General features: G+C 36.5%; 9 protein-coding genes across 9 annotated transcripts; 4 read left to right on the top strand and 5 right to left on the bottom strand. All coding sequences in view use genetic code 12, as the record gives it.

Annotated features, from left to right (window-relative positions):
• Nucleotides 1-29: 29 nt before the first annotated feature.
• On the bottom strand, nt 30-2159 carry CORT_0A09190 (hypothetical protein; the record flags this gene model as incomplete). The annotated part of the gene is made up of 1 exon (XM_003866694.1): nt 30-2159. The coding sequence occupies one exon, from the start codon at nt 2157-2159 to the stop codon at nt 30-32; it is 2130 nt and encodes a 709-aa protein (XP_003866742.1).
• Nucleotides 2160-6188: 4029 nt separating this feature from the next.
• CORT_0A09180 (hypothetical protein) lies at nt 6189-6823 on the top strand (the record flags this gene model as incomplete). Its single annotated transcript, XM_003866693.1, has 2 exons — nt 6189-6245; nt 6683-6823. The coding sequence occupies 2 exons, from the start codon at nt 6189-6191 to the stop codon at nt 6821-6823; spliced, it is 198 nt and encodes a 65-aa protein (XP_003866741.1).
• A 165-nt stretch (nt 6824-6988) lies between these two features.
• On the bottom strand, nt 6989-8281 carry CORT_0A09170 (Idp1 isocitrate dehydrogenase; the record flags this gene model as incomplete). Its single annotated transcript, XM_003866692.1, has 1 exon — nt 6989-8281. One exon carries the CDS (start codon nt 8279-8281, stop codon nt 6989-6991), a length of 1293 nt encoding a protein of 430 aa, XP_003866740.1.
• A 526-nt stretch (nt 8282-8807) lies between these two features.
• Nucleotides 8808-9912, top strand: CORT_0A09160 (hypothetical protein; the record flags this gene model as incomplete). Its single annotated transcript, XM_003866691.1, has 2 exons — nt 8808-8937; nt 8987-9912. 2 exons carry the CDS (start codon nt 8808-8810, stop codon nt 9910-9912), a joined length of 1056 nt encoding a protein of 351 aa, XP_003866739.1.
• Nucleotides 9913-10668: 756 nt separating this feature from the next.
• Nucleotides 10669-13764, top strand: CORT_0A09150 (hypothetical protein; the record flags this gene model as incomplete). The annotated part of the gene is made up of 1 exon (XM_003866690.1): nt 10669-13764. One exon carries the CDS (start codon nt 10669-10671, stop codon nt 13762-13764), a length of 3096 nt encoding a protein of 1031 aa, XP_003866738.1.
• Nucleotides 13765-14130: 366 nt separating this feature from the next.
• CORT_0A09140 (Cox8 cytochrome c oxidase) lies at nt 14131-14430 on the bottom strand (the record flags this gene model as incomplete). Its single annotated transcript, XM_003866689.1, has 1 exon — nt 14131-14430. One exon carries the CDS (start codon nt 14428-14430, stop codon nt 14131-14133), a length of 300 nt encoding a protein of 99 aa, XP_003866737.1.
• A 530-nt stretch (nt 14431-14960) lies between these two features.
• Nucleotides 14961-15146, top strand: CORT_0A09130 (Cox9 subunit VIIa of cytochrome c oxidase; the record flags this gene model as incomplete). Its single annotated transcript, XM_003866688.1, has 1 exon — nt 14961-15146. The coding sequence occupies one exon, from the start codon at nt 14961-14963 to the stop codon at nt 15144-15146; it is 186 nt and encodes a 61-aa protein (XP_003866736.1).
• Nucleotides 15147-15419: 273 nt separating this feature from the next.
• Nucleotides 15420-17504, bottom strand: CORT_0A09120 (Vps33 protein; the record flags this gene model as incomplete). The annotated part of the gene is made up of 1 exon (XM_003866687.1): nt 15420-17504. One exon carries the CDS (start codon nt 17502-17504, stop codon nt 15420-15422), a length of 2085 nt encoding a protein of 694 aa, XP_003866735.1.
• Nucleotides 17505-17720: 216 nt separating this feature from the next.
• On the bottom strand, nt 17721-18773 carry CORT_0A09110 (Tes15 acyl-CoA thioesterase; the record flags this gene model as incomplete). The annotated part of the gene is made up of 1 exon (XM_003866686.1): nt 17721-18773. The coding sequence occupies one exon, from the start codon at nt 18771-18773 to the stop codon at nt 17721-17723; it is 1053 nt and encodes a 350-aa protein (XP_003866734.1).
• Nucleotides 18774-18964: the final 191 nt, after the last annotated feature.

Raw genomic sequence — 18964 nt, 5'->3', positions numbered from 1 at the left:
TATGGTTTGTAGTAAGCAAACCCCTTTGACTATGTTGACAAATCTTTAATACTCATGCTTGATCTGAGATCAGAGCTGTATGCAAATGACTTATTTAGTTCAGCAGCTATCAAAATTGATGAAATGCCATCGTCTAATTTGTGATTAATCTGTTTAGTAGAACGAATCTTGCTAGTCATGTCATCAACCTCATCATCAGTTTCATCTTCCCATGCAACAAGCTTCCCTGAGTGGCTACTACTAGAACGCTCAAGTGGTGACAGAAGTATTTTCGTGTTGCCCTGCTCCTGCCTCAACAATTGAAGGCACTTGGAAGCATTAACAATCTCAAGTAAGTCACTATAAGATTGTGCTTTGCTTTGGGCAGTTAATTGAGTAGGTGATTTCTGCGTAAACACCGAATTTAACGACTCACTGCTCGTTGAGGTCGAACCATGTTGATCGAGACTTTTGAGGAAGGTCGTAGAAGCTAAAGGCAAGCAACTTTGTCGTTCGTATGAGTTTGCTTGTTGCAGACGGCCATGTTCAGTCTCCTGTCCAGAAGCTGTAGGACCTGTTGATGGTGATGAAAAAGTACCCACAGGTGGAAGCTGTTCAACATCGACAAACTTTGATGAACCACTGTTCGTACTAACAGGTGAAGCTAAGTTAGCAGATTGCTTCAGAATGGGTGATTGTAAAGGTTGTAGATGGTCCGCAGGAAGTATAGTACTTTTTGTCTCCATAGTTTTCTGAGTACCTGCGAGTTGTTCTTGATAACCTTCATTCGTATTCTCACCATCTGCAGGTTCTGGCAAATCACCTTGCTCATAGTTCTTTAAGTCATCCAACTTCAACTCACCATAGCCCGGATCATTAGGATGCAAACACGCTTCGGGAAAATCTGGGCCAAAAATTGGTATTAAAGAAAATCTAATATTGTAGCAAAACCTTCTTGCTAATATCTTGCACAACTTGAAAGGTAACCAAGTCCCTTGAATTTTCAAGAAGCCACCTCTAATACGCTTGATATAAGCCTGGTATTGTTTTGGCGTTGATTCGAGCAATTTCACAATATCAGCTTTGAAATGCGAAGCACATGGCGGAGCTTCACCATCAACATTTAAAGATGCCTTCCAAATCCCCGTCAAATGAACAAACCCAGTTTCGTAATCCCATATTACCCAGTGATCATTGACCGTATACTCAAATACAGTGAGAAAGTTTCTTTGTGAATCTAAGGCGGAAGTGGAATATTTCTTAGTATCAATTTGGCAATAAATAGTTGTATTTAGTTGTTGCACGACTGAAGAAGGGATCTTGTTGGTATTTATCAACCTGGTTAGATCTCTGTGCACAGGATAATGGATCGAATTTTCATTAAAGACTAAAGTTTGCCTTGGTTTCCTGTTGTAGATCAGTGATCCAGTTTTGGTATGTAGTTTGGTGTGTGACCCGTTCGATGTGGACTTTTTTCTTCTTCTTCTGGCTTGTTTGCCGGGCTTTTTGATTTTGGAGATCGTTTTAACCACGGAACTAGTCTTTGATGTGTCGCTTGACCGAGATTGTTGGGATACCCCGACTGGAATTTTAGGTTGAACATACGGCGATGACAACTGTTGGACCGGATACTGTGGATTATTTGAGTAGTAAGATGTTGAAGGACTCGTGTATGACACTGGGTAAGTTGGTGGACTGTAGCCTTGCCCGCCTTGTTGTGTCGTAAAATATGGTGAAAGAATAGGTGAAATAGGTGATGCGGGTGAATTTTGAGTAAAGATGTATTGTCTGTTCACGGGCAGGCGTAATGGATGCAATTGTTGTATATGCGACAGAGCAATTGGATATGATGGTTGTGTAGGTGTGGAAGTATAATTTTGTTGAAACGCCAGCAGTGGTGGTGGCAAGGGTGTTGCCAACTGCACAGAAGGGACAGGGAATTGCTGAGGCACTTGGAGTTGATTAACTTTTGGCGACATACTTATCCTTTCAATGGTTCGACTTGTTAATTGGTGGATGGATGGTAGCTTTGGAGTAGACCTTCGTTGATCCAACGTCGATACCATTGAGGAAACATTACTTGGCTTCTGGGTTGGAGAATATGGTGATCTTAAATTGTCCAGATTGTAACCAATTGGACTGGTGGTATGATCTGCTGGATGGTATACACTCGGAAGCATAATTTGGGTTGATGTAGTATTTTTGAAGCGGAATAGCCTTTGCTAATGAAAAGTTAAACTTTGTGGATTAGATTGGATAGACTTTTAATTCTGTGAAGACGAACTTTGTTTTTGCTAATCAGGTTATTTTGCAATTTCTTTGTAGTCTAACTGGAATAAGGCGTCTAACGGAAATTTTATTGATATAGTTTTGTGATCTCTTCCTCCGTTTTAAAACAAAACAGAACAAACTAGTGAAAAGTTTTAAAACAATATCAAACTAAGAGTTGTGATTCAATCAAAATGATAAAACCAAAATTGACAGACACAGAGACACACACACACACACACACAGTAAAACAAGAAACAATAAAAGTCTTCCTTAATTTCAAAAAGTGTGGACTAAAAATATTCTTTTACTTATTGTAACTCACTTTTAGTATCACCAATTCTAATTTTGATATGGTTTGTGTTATGTAATATCTTAGATAATCAAACTACCAATTGGCTTTTATGATTCTGATTTGTTTGTGTAATGTAGTTGTGCTGAGTTCTCGTTTGAGTTATATTGAGTCCGAAAAAATTAGGCAGCAAAAACCGACACAAAATAAAAGCCCCTAATTGACAACTTATAATAATTCTTAAATTAACGGACACAAAATTATACCAATTGGGGGTGTACAAAGGGGAGGGGGTGTTAACAGATAGGCTTTTGTAAATCTATTCCCGGTATAGAATGCCAGTGTTTGTTTTGCTCTTTTTAACTCCTTGAACGTTCTATATGCACCGTTTGTTTGTTTTGTTGATCGATTGTTTTAGTTTTTGCTCTTGTACAACAAAACCAAGAAGTTAGTGATGTTGAGATAAATGCTTGTCAGTCGTGTTATCTGTGTAGCTTCGTTCCCTTCGTTATAGAGTTGTAAAAGTCAAGTCTAATAACTCTCCACAATTGTAGTGGCTGTGATCCGAAGATTGCGTGACTGTTTGATGTAGGAGTAGTTGATTTATTGCTAAAATGATATGGCCGCTGCTCGCAACGCTATTCTTTGATCAGCAAAAGTTTTGATAGTATGCTGTAGCTCGGCGCGATGTCTATGTTGATTGGCTACTGTTATGTGTCACTATGATAATTTCAAAGCTCGTTAAGCGGTACCTTCGATGATTGAGCCTTTCTCTGAGGCTACAGTTGTGGATGTAGTTTGGCTACTGGTTGTGGAAGTTCAGAGAAGATGATAGTGTGGTTGCCTCAATTGCGATTTCTCTATGCAAAGCAAAAGATTAGAGAAATAGTTTGAACTTTAGGAGGCTTTCTGGTTATTATATATATATCCATATATATATAATTTATATATCTTTTCATATGAGATCAGACACAATTTTGTCAAAACGTAAATTTTATTGTATACTTGTTACACAAAAAAGAAATAGAACAATAGTCAAAATACAAAACGTATTGTTTCTATTGTTCTTAATTGTTTTTTAGTTTTAGTTTTGCTGTTGTTCGAGAATCGCAATTTATGAAATTTCAAATACTTTATACTATAAGAACCATATGTACATATGTAAACTATTCAAAGTTATACATATTTAGATCATCCACACTTTAGACCAATAGAAATCAATAGGGTAAATAACTTTTGAATGATTTTCGTCTAATTACAGGCGATGATTTGCATAAATTTTATATCTAACAACTATAAGATTTACTTAGAATGCGTGACACAATTTCTCTATCAGGAGTCGTCGGCCGAGAGAGAAGGAGACAAATTAGAATAGAAGGGGTGTAAATTATAGCTTTGCTCTTTGTTTGCTGTGGTTGCTTTCGTATGATATCACAGCATCATCTTTGCGCGATGTTTTGTTTCTTTTTCACACCCTTCGTTTTATATCAAAGCAATGTACTATACGGAATACTATAAAGCTCTTTTCTTTTTCTTTTTATCACGACCACTTTCGTACGATGTTCATGGTTGTGTATCTCATTTACGTTCGCTTTGCTATTTTACAATTCTACATTTGCTATCGATGCCTCTACTAAATCTAAAACCGAGAGGTTCAAAGAAGTTTTACCTCTTCATTACGCCACATTTCGGATCTATATGCCAATTGTAGACCTCGAAGTTGTTTTCTATTAACAAACGTTAAAAAAGATTGCCTCAGATGCGACAATCTTATAACCGACAAGGATCACACAAAAACCATAAGACTATTTTAACGATGCAGAAGTATACATATATATATATATTAACTACGATCCGATATCGTTTGTTTTATATAGCGTACTTAATTTACCCTTTCAAAACATACGATCTGAATGTCTATCAGCTTACATCTATTTTCAGGGTTCCTTTTTAAAGACTGTATCTCAATGGGGATACACCAAATCCCGTGAAAAATTGTGTCGTTAACAAGATGGGGTTTGAAGACACATAACAACTACCCAAGGACAACTTATCTCAATTTGTAAATCGTGATTCAAGTCGAGATGCCTGTGGTTTAATAACTCCCTATTGGCGTTCTTATCAAACCCCATATTTATGGGTAACCTGCACAACAGCTTAAAACCAGTTCTATTGCATTGCTTTGTGAGGCAATAACAAAAACTTTAATAGTCAAACAATTAAAGACAAAGAAACCTATCCAGTACACTTTTAATCAAAGCCTTTATTCCACTTTTCTATTTCTGTAGTATCATGCACCCTGTACACACAATGCACACACGTTCTCTAAACAGATCAACGAATGCGAAACTAGTTTAGATGGAGTATGACGTAAGTTTTCCCCTATTCAACTCATTAAACATTTTCTGCATTTAAAAGTCAACTACTTTCGAGACAATTTGAATATTAAGTTTTCAGCGTATCGAGATACCTCGGAGAGAGCAATTTGACTCGAACATTGAACGTCTATTGATGACCATTTCATGTGTGAGGGGTTATTACAATTGACAAAAAGAAACGATAGAAGATGATAAATCTTTCATTTGTTTTGCGTATTACAACGATATTAGCACACATACTGTTAATTGAATGTTTGAACAACAATATTTTCGAGGAATAATGCCCTCCATTTCATTCGAATGTATATACACGGCTATTTCTTCAAAGAAACAAGGAGAAAAAATTGAATTCACCTTGGACGTTTACAAATTCTCTTCGCCGAATTTCCCTTCAGGCTATAAAACCTGAAATTCGACTCAAAAAAACTGGTCTAGACCTTATATTTCTTTTGCTTCCTTATTTGATGGGAATATAAATAAAAAAGAAATATCCCAGACAATGATATCACTTTTTATTGATTTGCACATAAGTTTTAAGAAAGCAACTTTACAAAAATTGATTTTTTGTGTAATTATTATCAAATTACTTGGAGTTTTGCACCCACAGATAATTTGTTTTTGACTTTCAGTAAGTTTTTTCGGAATAGCAAAAACAAATCCAATCAATTTTTCCATAGAGTGGAAAGCTATTCTATGGATCTTTGTTGCAAGACCGTTTTAGGTGTAGAATAAAGTAGGGTATTTAACACTATCTCAGGGACAGGGTTTTAGGTATTAGATTTGAGTTAAAGTTCTCCTTTTCTGCCTCCGAATCGATCTGTATTCATCCACATTCACTCAGCGGAGACAAAGGCTTATCAAACACCAAATTTCAGCCCTCGAGAAGAATCGATTTATATCAATGTGGAGATAAACTTCCATCGTTTAATGATTGTTGCCAATTAAAATCGTGGTTTAAAGCAAAAAAAGACAAGCCTTTTGCGGGAATTAGAAATCAAGCACTGCCTTTCTTTAATCCCATAGCAATCACTAAATATACGGGCTTACCAACGGTAGGAAGAAACTACAACCCTTCTCAGTTATGTGCTTACTAAGTCAATTATGCCCTCAACTTCAGCCATTTTGCGACTGTTAATAGCATTCGTAAATTATTATCACCAGGAAGATCAATTTTATATACAGGATCAAAATTTACAATGTGATGGATTTGATCTTTCTCCAAAATTGAAAACTTAACAAAACCCTTTGGCACCTTTGTCAAACATACCATGATGCACCAAAGATTTTACACCACTAATTCGAAGCCGGAACCAAGAATAAACCCACATGTATGTACAATTTCATGTCCGCTAGTTTCCTTCCATCATATTGACATCAATTTGGTTTCATCCTTAAGATTATAGTTAACAATGCCAAACTACACAAGATAGGACGCAAGAAATGATAGTTCAACCCATGAAGATGAACTGTGCCTCAATTCCTAAATTGGAGCCGTTTACTCCTCGGATAATAAATCTTGCTTCTCAATTGACTAATTCTTGATAACCCCTTTCGCTGGCTCCTCCGGTTGTTCCATTTTGCACAAACTGCACACCACAATCTACAAAGTACAACGACTAAATTTTGCATGATCGTGACCACCGGTTTTGATTCACCCGGATTGATAACTCCACTGCTTAACATATCTCCCATGCCGTCGATGCCGTTGATGACGTAACCAACTGTTATTCAATTATAATCAAGTGATACTAACATTACAAAATAGACCGTGTTCTATCGTCAGTTTTCAAAACCGTTCTTAAAAATTTGCGCTCTTTCACTTGGAACTTATTATGGATTGATATATACATGGGAGTATTTGGAAAAGAAGGACATAGAACGAGATCAGAAAAGACGAGCTTCTTGAATTCACTGGGGTATTTCGACACCCCTATCTTTGAGATAGACTTTTACTAGTGATTGTATCTCACGCCACACCACGTATCTTCGACATGCCTTCAAATCCTACAATAATTGTCATTAATTAGTTTTTAATCTATATATATTATCCAACAGTGACATATCTCCACTCTTATTGTTTCAATCTGTTTGCAACAGCATCCAAGAACTCAAAAGTGGTTACATAACTAGATCTATCGGTCTTACCCATGGTCAAGGCTAAGTCTTTAGTCATGATTCCATCAATTTGAACAGTGTCAATGGTAGACTTCTCCAACTTGTTGGCAAACTCAACAACTTCTGGAGTATTATCCAATCTACCTCTTTGAGCAAGACCTCTAGTCCAAGCATAAATGGATGCAATTGAATTGGTTGATGTTTCTTTACCCTGTTGATATAATCTATAATGTCTAGTGACGGTTCCATGAGCAGCTTCTGACTCAAAAGCTGATCCATCTGGAGTAACCAAGACCGAAGTCATTAAACCAAGGGAGCCAAAACCTTGAGCGACAATATCAGATTGAACATCACCATCGTAATTCTTCAAGGCCATAACAAATCCACCTTGTGATTTAATCATTTGAGCAACCATATCATCGATTAATCTATGTTCATACCATAATCCTTGCTTTTTAAATTGTTCCTTATATTCCTTATCGTAAATCTCTTGGAAAATGTCTTTGAATCTACCATCGTACTTTTTCAAAATGGTGTTTTTGGTAGACATGTACAATGGCAAGTTTTTACTCAATGCCATTCTGAATGATGCATGAGCAAAACCATTGATTGATTCATCAGTGTTGTACATAGCTAATCCGACACCTGGGCTGGTGTATTGATATACCTTATGTACTTGAGCTTCACCACCATTGTCTGGGGTGAATCTCAACTCCAAAGTACCTGGTTCCTTGATGACTAAGTCAGTAGCCTTGTACTGATCACCAAATGCATGCCTTCCTATAACAATTGGCTTTTTCCATCCGGGAACAAAACGAGGTACACTTGGAATAATAATACTTTCTCTGAACACAGTACCATTCAAAATATTTCTAATTGTACCATTTGGCGAAACCCACATTTTTTTTAAACCGAATTCTTTAACTCTAGCTTCATCTGGTGTGATGGTTGCACATTTGACACCTACCCCGTATTTTTGAATTGCGTGAGCAGCATCAACTGTTACTTGATCGCTAGTGGCATCACGGTTTTCAATTCCTAAATCGTAATACTTCAAATCAACATCCAAATATGGGTGAATCAAATCGTCCTTAATCTTGTGCCATATGATTCTTGTCATTTCATCACCATCCATCTCAACAATTGGGTTTTTGACCTTGATTTTGTTTGATAAGGCGGAAGAAGTGGAAAATGAACGAATATGTCCCAGCAACATCTTTGCACGGTTAACAGCTGATGCGGAAATCATGATTAGTGGAATAAGTACTACTTTGTTGAGCTTATGTTAAAGATGCAATTGAGAAAACGTCCAAGATTGATAAAACTGTGATCTAATTTTTAATCTGTTTTTTTCTACCCGACGAGTGGTGGTGAAAATTTAGCGCGGTCCACCGATACCGGTCGAGTTATTGAGTCATAAAATGTCAGCCATTTGACACTCGGTCTTCATTTACCGATAACAAATCAATTTGTGCTTCCATCTGGTTAGATTGTACATTCCTCTGCGTTGACTGGCGATTGTGACCCGAACCTTGCCTTTAAGCGAAGTAACCAATGGGAAATTCTCATATCTACTCCGTACTCGTGGCAATGTCATCCGCCTTTTTGAACGACACATGATTCTTTATTGTCTACAATTGCCACTGGAATCATCTTTCAGCCCCTCTCATACACTCACAGAAATGACAACTAAGAAAAGTTTCTGTGCGATGAATAAATTTTTGGTTGCAAAGTCACGACAATGTACCAGGTAGTCAACACAAATCAATTACGGCATGGACATCAATTCACATTATATAGCCTGTGGCATATGCTTCAATGACTACACAGGATCCGAGCAAATCAAAGACTATCTATTGATGACTTCGTGCGCTCACATAAGCTGCAATAGCCACTTTACTAATGGTGAGTGATTGAATGATTTACTTTCGAGACAAGTACTAATAGAGTTTAGATGAATCATCGGGCAAGCCACACTGTTGCCCTGTATGTGGTAACAGAGACATTACCACAGTGACAATCGATGATTCTATTCCACCGGAGTTGAAGAGGTTCTTTACACCAATTACACAACAAATTGACGAATTCAATAGCTCATGCAAGTTTCAATTCATCGCCCTTGTTGAAAAGATTAACTATTTGAAGCACGCAAATGGCAAATTGAGACAAAAGATATCAAAACAAAAAGACTTTCTTTATGCAGCTAAAGAAGAGATTACTCATTTGAACAAATATAAGTCACAAGTGGAGGATTTGAAGCAAGAAGTGGAAAGTCTCAAGCAAAAGATGGAGGAGTACAATCGTCCAGAGACATTTGAGCTCACCAATGATGACGAAGTTGAGTATGGCAGAAACAATGAAAAGGAAGACAGCTTCATACAACCAATCACCAAGCGAGCCCCAGAAAAGTCATTCAACTTGGCTCCGAGTACCTTCATCAGCAATATTCAAAAACAGTCAATGGGCAAGAAGCTAGACATATTCACCCCACGAGCAGAAACGAATTATCAACACCCAAACAAAAGGTCCTTCTATGCAGAATCAACCAAAATTGGAGACATCAATCCAGTACATCATCCACCTCCACTTCTATCTTCAGGTACAACGTCATCAATATCTAGTTCTCGAGCAAACCTTCAAAAGTCGAATTTAAACAAATACAGGAATCCCCGTGGAAGAGCGGCGACCAGCCAATTAGCTTCGAGAATAACTGCAAATATGCGTATTGGTACTTTGAATCAGAGCAGTGACCAGCCTAGTGAGATCGGGGGCATATTTCGGATGGCGAACACTCATTCAAACATGATAAGCAAAGGACCGGTTTTGAATCGAATATTGAAGAAACATTCACTGGGATCTTCACGACATTTTGCTCACTAGAACCCTGTTGAATGGACAATTTTGCTAGTATTATTTCGATATGAATTCCTTCAGATGTTCGTTGCTTTTGGGTGACTTATAATACTATAATTTTGTAAAAACTTAAAGTTTGTATAATTTGCATGTGCGATTGTGGAGAGCTGCTATAGCGCTCTGGTGATGCATTGACTACATTTTCTTATATGTAGGTTTGGATGCATATATTAACTACTTAACACCAAATCTTGTTTTTTATTTTTTTATCTTCCTTCTTTCTCTCTAGCTCGCTTTCTTCTTTTTACCACCAAAATTTTTGTTAATACTCTTCAAAAGAGAAGAAACGAATCAACGTGAAACCATCTCAAGAGGTAAAGGTGTAGAGGATCCAACATCTAAAAGTTTGATCTTCCTATACCTCTATCTTCAATAGATTGATTTATTTGTATAACTGGAATTTTTACAGTTATCGAAAATCAATAAATCTCAAGGATTGTTTCAGGAGATTGGAATTTCTTCTGCGTCTGTTTTTAATTTAACTTTTTTAACTTCTATTCGAAAATTTTCGTTCTACTAGCCAAGACAACAAAAGCCTTTTTGAACCTGCATTTTATATTTATTACCTTACTGGATAACAAGAGGAATACCAATACTCCATATTTGTTTGGATAACAAAAAGAAGCAAAACCAGAATTTTTTTGTCCATTTAGAGCTACCAATCCATATACACACACAAACCAAACAAGGTAGAAAAAATCAAAATTAGATTTCGCCACACATATGTCCAAGACAAACTCTGTTGAACCAGAGATTGTACACAATGTTTCTTATGTGGAGCAGTTCAAAGAAGGCCTAAGAGATTTGTCGGCCAAGAAAGCGGTGATAGAGCGCATGACCCAATTGGCGAACAATGCAGCTGATGATGCGCGCCTCATCTGCAAAATGATTGAAACAAAACTATTCAATTCAAATAAACAAACCAAAATCTTTACATTTTATCTCATTGATAGTATTATTAAGGCTCTCCCTGCATATAACACCTTGTTTGCCCCTAGAATTTATGACTTGTTTGTTCATGCCTACACTACTTGCAGCACCACTGATCTTCGAGACAAATTGATGGAGTTGGCTGGCACATGGTCAGGGGATATACCTTCATTCTCGAAAGATATATTAGACAAAGTTAACCGGTTTCTACAGAAGGCGTCCCATGTCACTAACAAGGAAAATATAAAGGCACAATTAACTCCCGATGGATTGACAAACGCATTGAGGGAGTTGTTACGATACACTATACACTTGGATTGGAAATTGACCACGATACAGGACGACTTGAAGTATCTCAGTGAGAGAGAATTAGGGTTGTACAAATACTTTAACAACGAGAGAAACAACTTGGTGAGTAAGATCAACAATGTCTTGGATTCTATTCAGGATGATATGAGGCCTAAATCTGTAGGTGAGAATATGGCTTCGGTATTCATTCAAATACCACACCAGTTCAAGCTTCATGCGCCAAGGTATGGACAAGAGTTGTACGATGCAAGGCTGGCATTGGATAGACTTTGCCAACAACAAGACGAATTTTTAGAAGACATCAGAACTCATTCTGAATCACTTGAAACGGGACAAAAGAGAAAAGATGCAGTTAGACAAAGGAGGATGAAATTCGAAAACTTTTTGCAGGAAAATTGTGTTGTTATTAACTTCACACCAAAATCAGATATATTTAAAATGTCGCAACAAGATTTCAAAAAAGTGATACGTAATTTTGGAATTGTTGCTGTTGATAAAGAATCTGTTCAAAAAGTAACCGATAATAAGATTGAAGAGCCGAGTGTGGAGTCAGTACATAAGCGAGACCCTGATGGTACCGATGGAGAAAAAGTAGCTAAAGTCAAGAAGGAAGTCATCAACGAATCATTACAACCAACTTTAGGCGATGATGTGTTAGGATTGTTTGGCGGCTATGGTAACAGCAGTATATTCGGTAACTCTGAAAATAAAAACAGAAAAGTGACAGCCCACAATGGTGCATTGTTTGGTCATTCAAGTGCGAAAGACAAAGCTGCAGAAGGTCACAATGATTCTTCACATAGTTCACATCAATCAAAGGAGAACTTGGATGTTGAAGTTACGCCTGTGGTATCTTGTATTGATGATGGAAATGAAGATCTGCAACAAGATGGTACACATCAAGTGTCTGATTCTGTCAATTTAAAATCAGCTAAAGGTTCAAAAGGCGTCCCTGACAAGAAAGTGGAGAGTACTATTAGTAGTTGCGAGGGATTAAGCACGTCTGATGTTATCACCAAGATAGAAAATGAGACAGATGTTCCCTTTAATCTGGTGTCGTCAAATTCGTTTCATTCGTCTGCAAGTGTCAACCGGCATAAAACAGATGTAGACGGCGATTTGGAGATGTCAAAGGAAAATTGGGATCCATATGCTCTGGTAGGGGCTCAGGTGAACTCTAAGCTGAGTGATCATTTTACTCTGTCGAGTTTGGACGTTGAGAATTTTGATAGGACCAAGTTTATTCTGGATAATTCTGGTTGCAGTGACGACAAAAAAGGTACTGCTCATGGTGATGGATCGAAATCAGATTCTGTTGGACAAAACGTATGGATGCAAGACATAGAAGACGATTTTGAAAATCTAGAGAGTGCTTTCAACGAACCAACGAGGCCATTACTGAAAGACAAAGAAGATGATATACCGAATTCCGAGAGAGTTTTCAATGAGCCAGCTAAGCCTTTTCCCTCGCCAGAGAAATCAATGGCAGAATCAGCTGGTGGACCAAAATCAAATGATAACCTCAAAAGAGTTGAAGATCAGGAGACTGTTGCTGAAAAAGTGTTGCAGAAGGAAAATATTTCCCACAATGAACTGTTACCACTGGCTGATTTGGAATCGAATTTGCATCATTTCCAGCTGGATGATATCCTGTATGATCCTACACAAGAACACCAAGGGCTTACTTCCAACCAACTATTAGGCAATGCATACAAACCCTCATTAACTAGCACAGTGTCAGCGCCACAAGTGTCAGTGTCAGAGTCATCTGAAAATACTGCAGACGCAAATTCAGATGTATCCCTGGCAAAGCTTGAACAACCAACTCCACCCCTTCCACCTCATACATTGGACTCGAATTCATATCCAGTTCCTGGCGGCTCATCGTTAGATTTTGATGCTTCACAGATTGGGTTTAGACCGCCAACACCCCCAAATGCATCACATGCACATGTTATTAGATCAAAAGATTCGCCCGTGGAACAACCAGTTGGTCCACCACAAGCTTCTAACTCGTTAAAGAGGTTAAGAACATCACCGGGGGTGGAAGAAAGTTCTTGCAAAAGATTGAAGCTGTCGCCTTCACAACCATTAGATTCTATGGACTCTAATTCGCATAAAGTGACAGCATCAGTGGCACCACCACCAGCAGCGGCACTGGCAGTTACAGATGAAGTAAATCCAGCTGAATTCAAACTGTTCGAAAACATAGCTCAAAAGTCAGAAACTGATGTGCCCCCTCCACCAAGTAAATCCGAACTTGGTAGAAAGCTTAGTCTTAGTGAGTTTAAGTTAAAAAGACAAAGGACTGATTTGCATACGGCGCCATTAGCAATTTCTTTAGCACTGGCCAATGACAGTGTAAGCAATGCAAATACAGCACTGACCACTACTGCTACTACTATTACTACCACCAATGCTACTACTGCATCAACCGTTCAGCGATCATTGTCGAATCAACCTGCTGGAAAACTACACCCCCCAACTGGCTTGAGATCAATTCTTCGGGACTCTGTATCTGTAGAGGGGGAAAATAAAGTGAGGAAAAGAGTTAGGTGGGATCCTGCATTAATTGAATAAAGTTTCATGGCTATATATATATATATATAAAGTTGATACCATTATTTTCGATAGATTCGATAGATTCGATAGATTCGAAATTGCTATCACTAGAAATAAAAGATTAAAAAAGATACTTTGTCAGAGAGAAACGTAGACATTTATCCAGCCTATATGGCATACAAAGAGGCAAAAAGACAACTGACGAACTACATTAACTACAATGTTCCAACAGAGGAAACAAGACTTCAACTAATTTTCACATATATTCTTTCAAAATATACTCAAACTTTGAATAAATACAGCTGATAAATATCATCACAATACTTCTTTTCATCTCTTAAACTCTCCAATCCAATCAAACCCCACCCCTCCAAGTAAGCTTGCTTATTCATCCTTAGCATTGAAACCACCAGATTTATAAATTTGCCAAGTTGAAGTCAAAAACGGAAAAGCAAAAAAGAACCCCATAACACCCCAATACCAAACTGCAAATGGAATAAATTTTCTGTTCTTAATCTTGAATGGCAAATTTGAATAAACACCCTCTTCTGGATGCCCATAAATATTATTCATATCACTCATCAATTTAGCCGAGATTTGAAAAGATCTTTTAGGGATAATCGATGAAGTCAATTGTTGAGCTGGAGTCTTGGTGACTCTTTGTAAGATTGATCTGGTAAACATTGTGTGTGTGTGTATGCGAATGTGTATGTGTGGTTGGGAGCGTCAGAGCTGTGTAGTTGACTAGAGGTAGATATGAAGTATCAGCTGTTTGTATGTTTGGCGAAAAGAAAAATTGATTGTTGTTTTATTTGATGGCATGGAAGGTCGTGTAAACACCACCAATTTGAATAATTTCCATCCAATGAAGTTACAACAGTTTTGAAAAATAACAAGCAACTGCAACAGCTGCAACAACACTAACACTAACAAGAGAGAGAGAGAAAAAAAATCACCTCATTATATACAAACCCAACTAATTCTAAACATCTCATACACAAAAATGGTAGCATCCAATCCAATCAGTAGTTAGCACCACCAAACTTTCACCAGACAGAAGAACGACAAAACGAAAACGAAAAAAAAAAATATATATATATCTGAAGAACACACCAGACAACATCAATTATCGTAGTCTATACATATATTTCCCACCACCACCACCACTACTACCACCACTACTACTACGTACAGCGACAACGAAAACAATAATAATGGCTATTGCTCCAATTACAGGTACTTTGAAGAGAAAAATCATAACTGACATCACCATTGGTTTTGCTGCTGGTTTTACTTTGGCCACTTTATACTGGTACACTGAGCACACTCCTCTTGTTGCCAAAAGAGAGGCTTATTATGCTCAATTGCAGAAACAAAAGGAAGCTGAAGATGTAGCTTAAGCGAGAGGTCCTTTCTTCTTTAGCAAATGATATGATATGATATGGTATGGTATGGTATGGAAGAAAGGGTGAAGAAAGAGGTTTTTTATAATGGAAGTTCATGAGATTTTATGTATTCTTATTGGAGTTTAGGTTACTTTACTTTGCTTCTATTTTTTTATTGCATGAATGAGAATGATATATATGTACATGTATACATATTTAACAACAGTTTATTTATCAAAGAAAATGTGAGCTACAAAAGGTTGTAGGGAGTGTAGAGTATATCTTTTCTTATTCAGTGATATACTGCCAAAGATTTTTGTTATTGACTATTCCATTTGAAATTACAATTATTTCTTTTGGTGTTTGTCTAGCTTTGAACTTTTCTTGCAAATACTTTAAACATGTCACTTCGCTTCTGGTAATTCCCCCGATAAATACAATCACCAAATATTTCAGTTTATCATCATTAACTTCATCTAAATTCATGTCAACAACTTTTCCCGCAATCATTGTATTCAAACCAAGGTTATCCCAATTTGGTCGTGATTTAATATTATTAACTGGTTTATATTTGAGGAAATCGCGGAAATATAAGGATTCAATGATGCGAAGTGTTAGGGGAACTGTATTACCTGGTAATGTAAAAGATGGATTAGGATATTGTTGTAAAAGATTTGTCAGATCTTGATTTGGGGTTGTTATGGCATTTGGTTCAATCACATCGTCTTCATAAGGATGTAAATTCCAAAATTTGTTAACTAGGGTATAGTTGCTCTTGAGTACATCTTTACCTCCAGTTATAGCTACATCGCTATCATCTTCATGAACAGGGTTGACATTTTGGTGCTTCTTTTGGCTTGTCAATCCTAGTGAGGTGAAAAAATCCGTTGAAGATTCATCTAAAACTCTAATCAATTTCAAATCAACCAATTTTTCCAAAGCTATAGTTGCAACTAATCCATAATTATCTTGTAGATCGGTTGAAATTTTCTCTAAATCTTTACTTGAAATGCCATCGTTAATATATCCAATTAAAAGAATAGTGGGCCATATAAATTCAATTTGATAATTGGCATTAATAAATGATTTTAAATTGGACATTTGCAATTTGTAATCCATTTCAAAAATATCATTTTGTAATGTTAGAAATTTTTCATACTCATTATTGATTTTAGAAAGTACTGCTTCTCCAATAACTGTATGTTTTTTAATTAAATCTTGTTGTAATGTTAAACTTCCTAAATTTGAAACTAAATTTTTCATATCATCAATATTTGAATCACCCCCTCCTCCTCCTCCTCCTCCTCCAGAATTACTACCTGAATCTTTAAATTTCTGTTGGATTAGCTTGGCCATTTTGTTCAACCTAGATCCAATAGCCGAGAAATTAAGGTGTTTTAAATCTTGATTATACAATTCATCTTTGGATAAGTTTTTATTAACATCTTGTTTCAAATTGACTACGGAACCAAATTCAATGTCAAACAAGTCATCAATAATACCATGATACGTCAACTGGCTAAATAATACTGGCATCATATCCAAGTTACGTTCAACAACAACTAAATCAGTATTACTTTGTAATTTATCCTCATAAAACTCAATTTCAGATGCCGTCATATGTTCATTTAAAAAATTAGGTATTTGAGCTTGTAATAGAGTCTTGATTAACAAATCTGAATGGTTTCCCTTGCCATAAATATTTCGAAGTTTGAAAAGGTGTTTGTGTTCATCTTCTTTTTTAATACCCATAAACAACACTTCAATCAAAGCTTTAGTCAATTGATTAATCAGTTTAATTGGTCGGGAAAAGTAATCATCCAAGCCTGAATATTGGCCAATTTCAGTGATTAATATGCCGTCGGTATATAATGGTTCAGTAACCCAATTGAATACTTTAATTTTTGACGTGATACTAACAGCTTTTAATGGTTCAGACAATGCCAATATTTTCTCAAAATCAAATATGCCATTAAATATCTTGTTAATTTGATACAAGAATGCCTTGGATAAATCCTTGACTATTATATTGAATTTTAAACCAGGATTTTCTTGTTGTATATGTCGTATACTCATTTCCAATTTTTGCAAATTAATCTCTGATTCAGGTAGTAACATGATCAAACTTGAGTATTCAGATAACACAGAAGACGGTAATTCAGCCAATTCATCATTTAACCAAGTGACGTTTTGACAATGGGCATGTTCTTTAATGATCAGAAAAGTTGAAAGGCTATTTATTAAAGGCGAAAGAACTGGGTCTAATACGAGTAGATTTGAAGTTGAGTAGATCTTGCTTAATTGAGTTAGGAGGTTGTTTAGCGTCACTTCATTGAAATGGTTCAAGTCGATTGGAGTTGTCTTGTTGGTCATTTGAATGCCATTTGATTGAGAATTGCCGAAGAAAAGTCCTACATTGTTTTCGGTTTTTAGTTTTTGTTTTGCCTACACCAAATAGAGCGCCATCAAACAATTGCAAAATAATTCTATATCCTACAAAACCACAACGCACATACATACATACATACATATATATCTATACCAAAACGATTTCTAAATATTATAACTTCTAATATCTATAAAGGGAAATTACAACTTTGCATCTCTTTCTGCTCCCGAAAGTTTGACCAAGCCTTCTTGAACAACACTAGCAACATGAATACCTTTATCATTATACAATTCACCCTCAAACAATACTCGATCATGAGAAAATCGAATTGTTTTAAATGAATAAGTCATCCATTTAGTCACATCAAAATCATTATCGTGTACATATAAGACATGATCAAGACTAACTCCAAAAAAATTCTTCATATTATCTTGAACTGAAACATCACCTAATCTTAAAACTCTAGCCAAAACATTGAGAATTAAAGCATCGGAAAGATTGGCCAAACCAACGAATTGAAATTGCTCGTCAACATTTTTCAAAGGTTGATTATACCCTTGTTCATTGTCTATCCCCCATCTTACCAAAAAAGAAAACTTCCGTTCTGCAATGGGGACATTTTCTTCATAAGTTGATTTGTCTAAATGAATAAAATCAGGACAAAATTTAAAATAACTCAACATGTTTGATTCACAAGGAGAAACAATTAAACTATCCTCACCATACTTCTTAACCCAATCATGTAATGGAGTTTGGAATCGGAACGGTTTTTGTGGAGCTTGAACATCATCATCATCGTCATCATCCTCTTCAACATCACCATCTTTACCCCGTTGTTCAAATTTGGCAATCTCAGTTTCCCATTTAGCTAAACTATCATTATATGAGTTTTTTTTAGTTAATGAAATATTAGCAAAATAAACAATTTTACCATTTTGAAAACCTTTAACTGCTCGATTACAAAAGGTTTTACCACTAGATATTCTTTCAACTTGCCACTCAATTGGGGTTTCTGAAGTAGCTGCTCTAACGAAGAATGAATGCAAGGAATGAGGTTTGAATTCAGGTTCAGTTGACTTCATAGCTACTAACAAAGCTTGTCCAGCAAGATTCCCGCCATAAGCTCCAGGAGCAAGATGAAGTGGTTTGATTAATGGCTTTTTACCAATATATTTGTCATTACCTTTATCTATTACGCCAAATTCTTCTTGAACATCGATTGTTTCACCTCTAACGTAGTTTTCGCTATTCATATCGCTAGTATTAGTAGTAATATAGACTTTGTTATATTGAACAGTTGAGCTATATGTCTAGAACTGAGGATATTTATTTGAAATGAAGGTATCTCTGGTTTTTTTTTCCACTAACCACAGTATATTTATTATGCAGAGTGCGATATAAACCCCACATGCAAATAATACCTGCTTCACTACTACTACTACTA

The sequence above is a fragment of the Candida orthopsilosis genome (assembly GCF_000315875.1).
Source record: "Candida orthopsilosis Co 90-125, chromosome 1 draft sequence".
Lineage (NCBI taxonomy): Eukaryota > Fungi > Ascomycota > Pichiomycetes > Serinales > Debaryomycetaceae > Lodderomyces > Lodderomyces orthopsilosis.
Note: the sequence above shows the minus strand (reverse complement) of the source record. Positions and strands in the feature narration are given on the sequence as shown.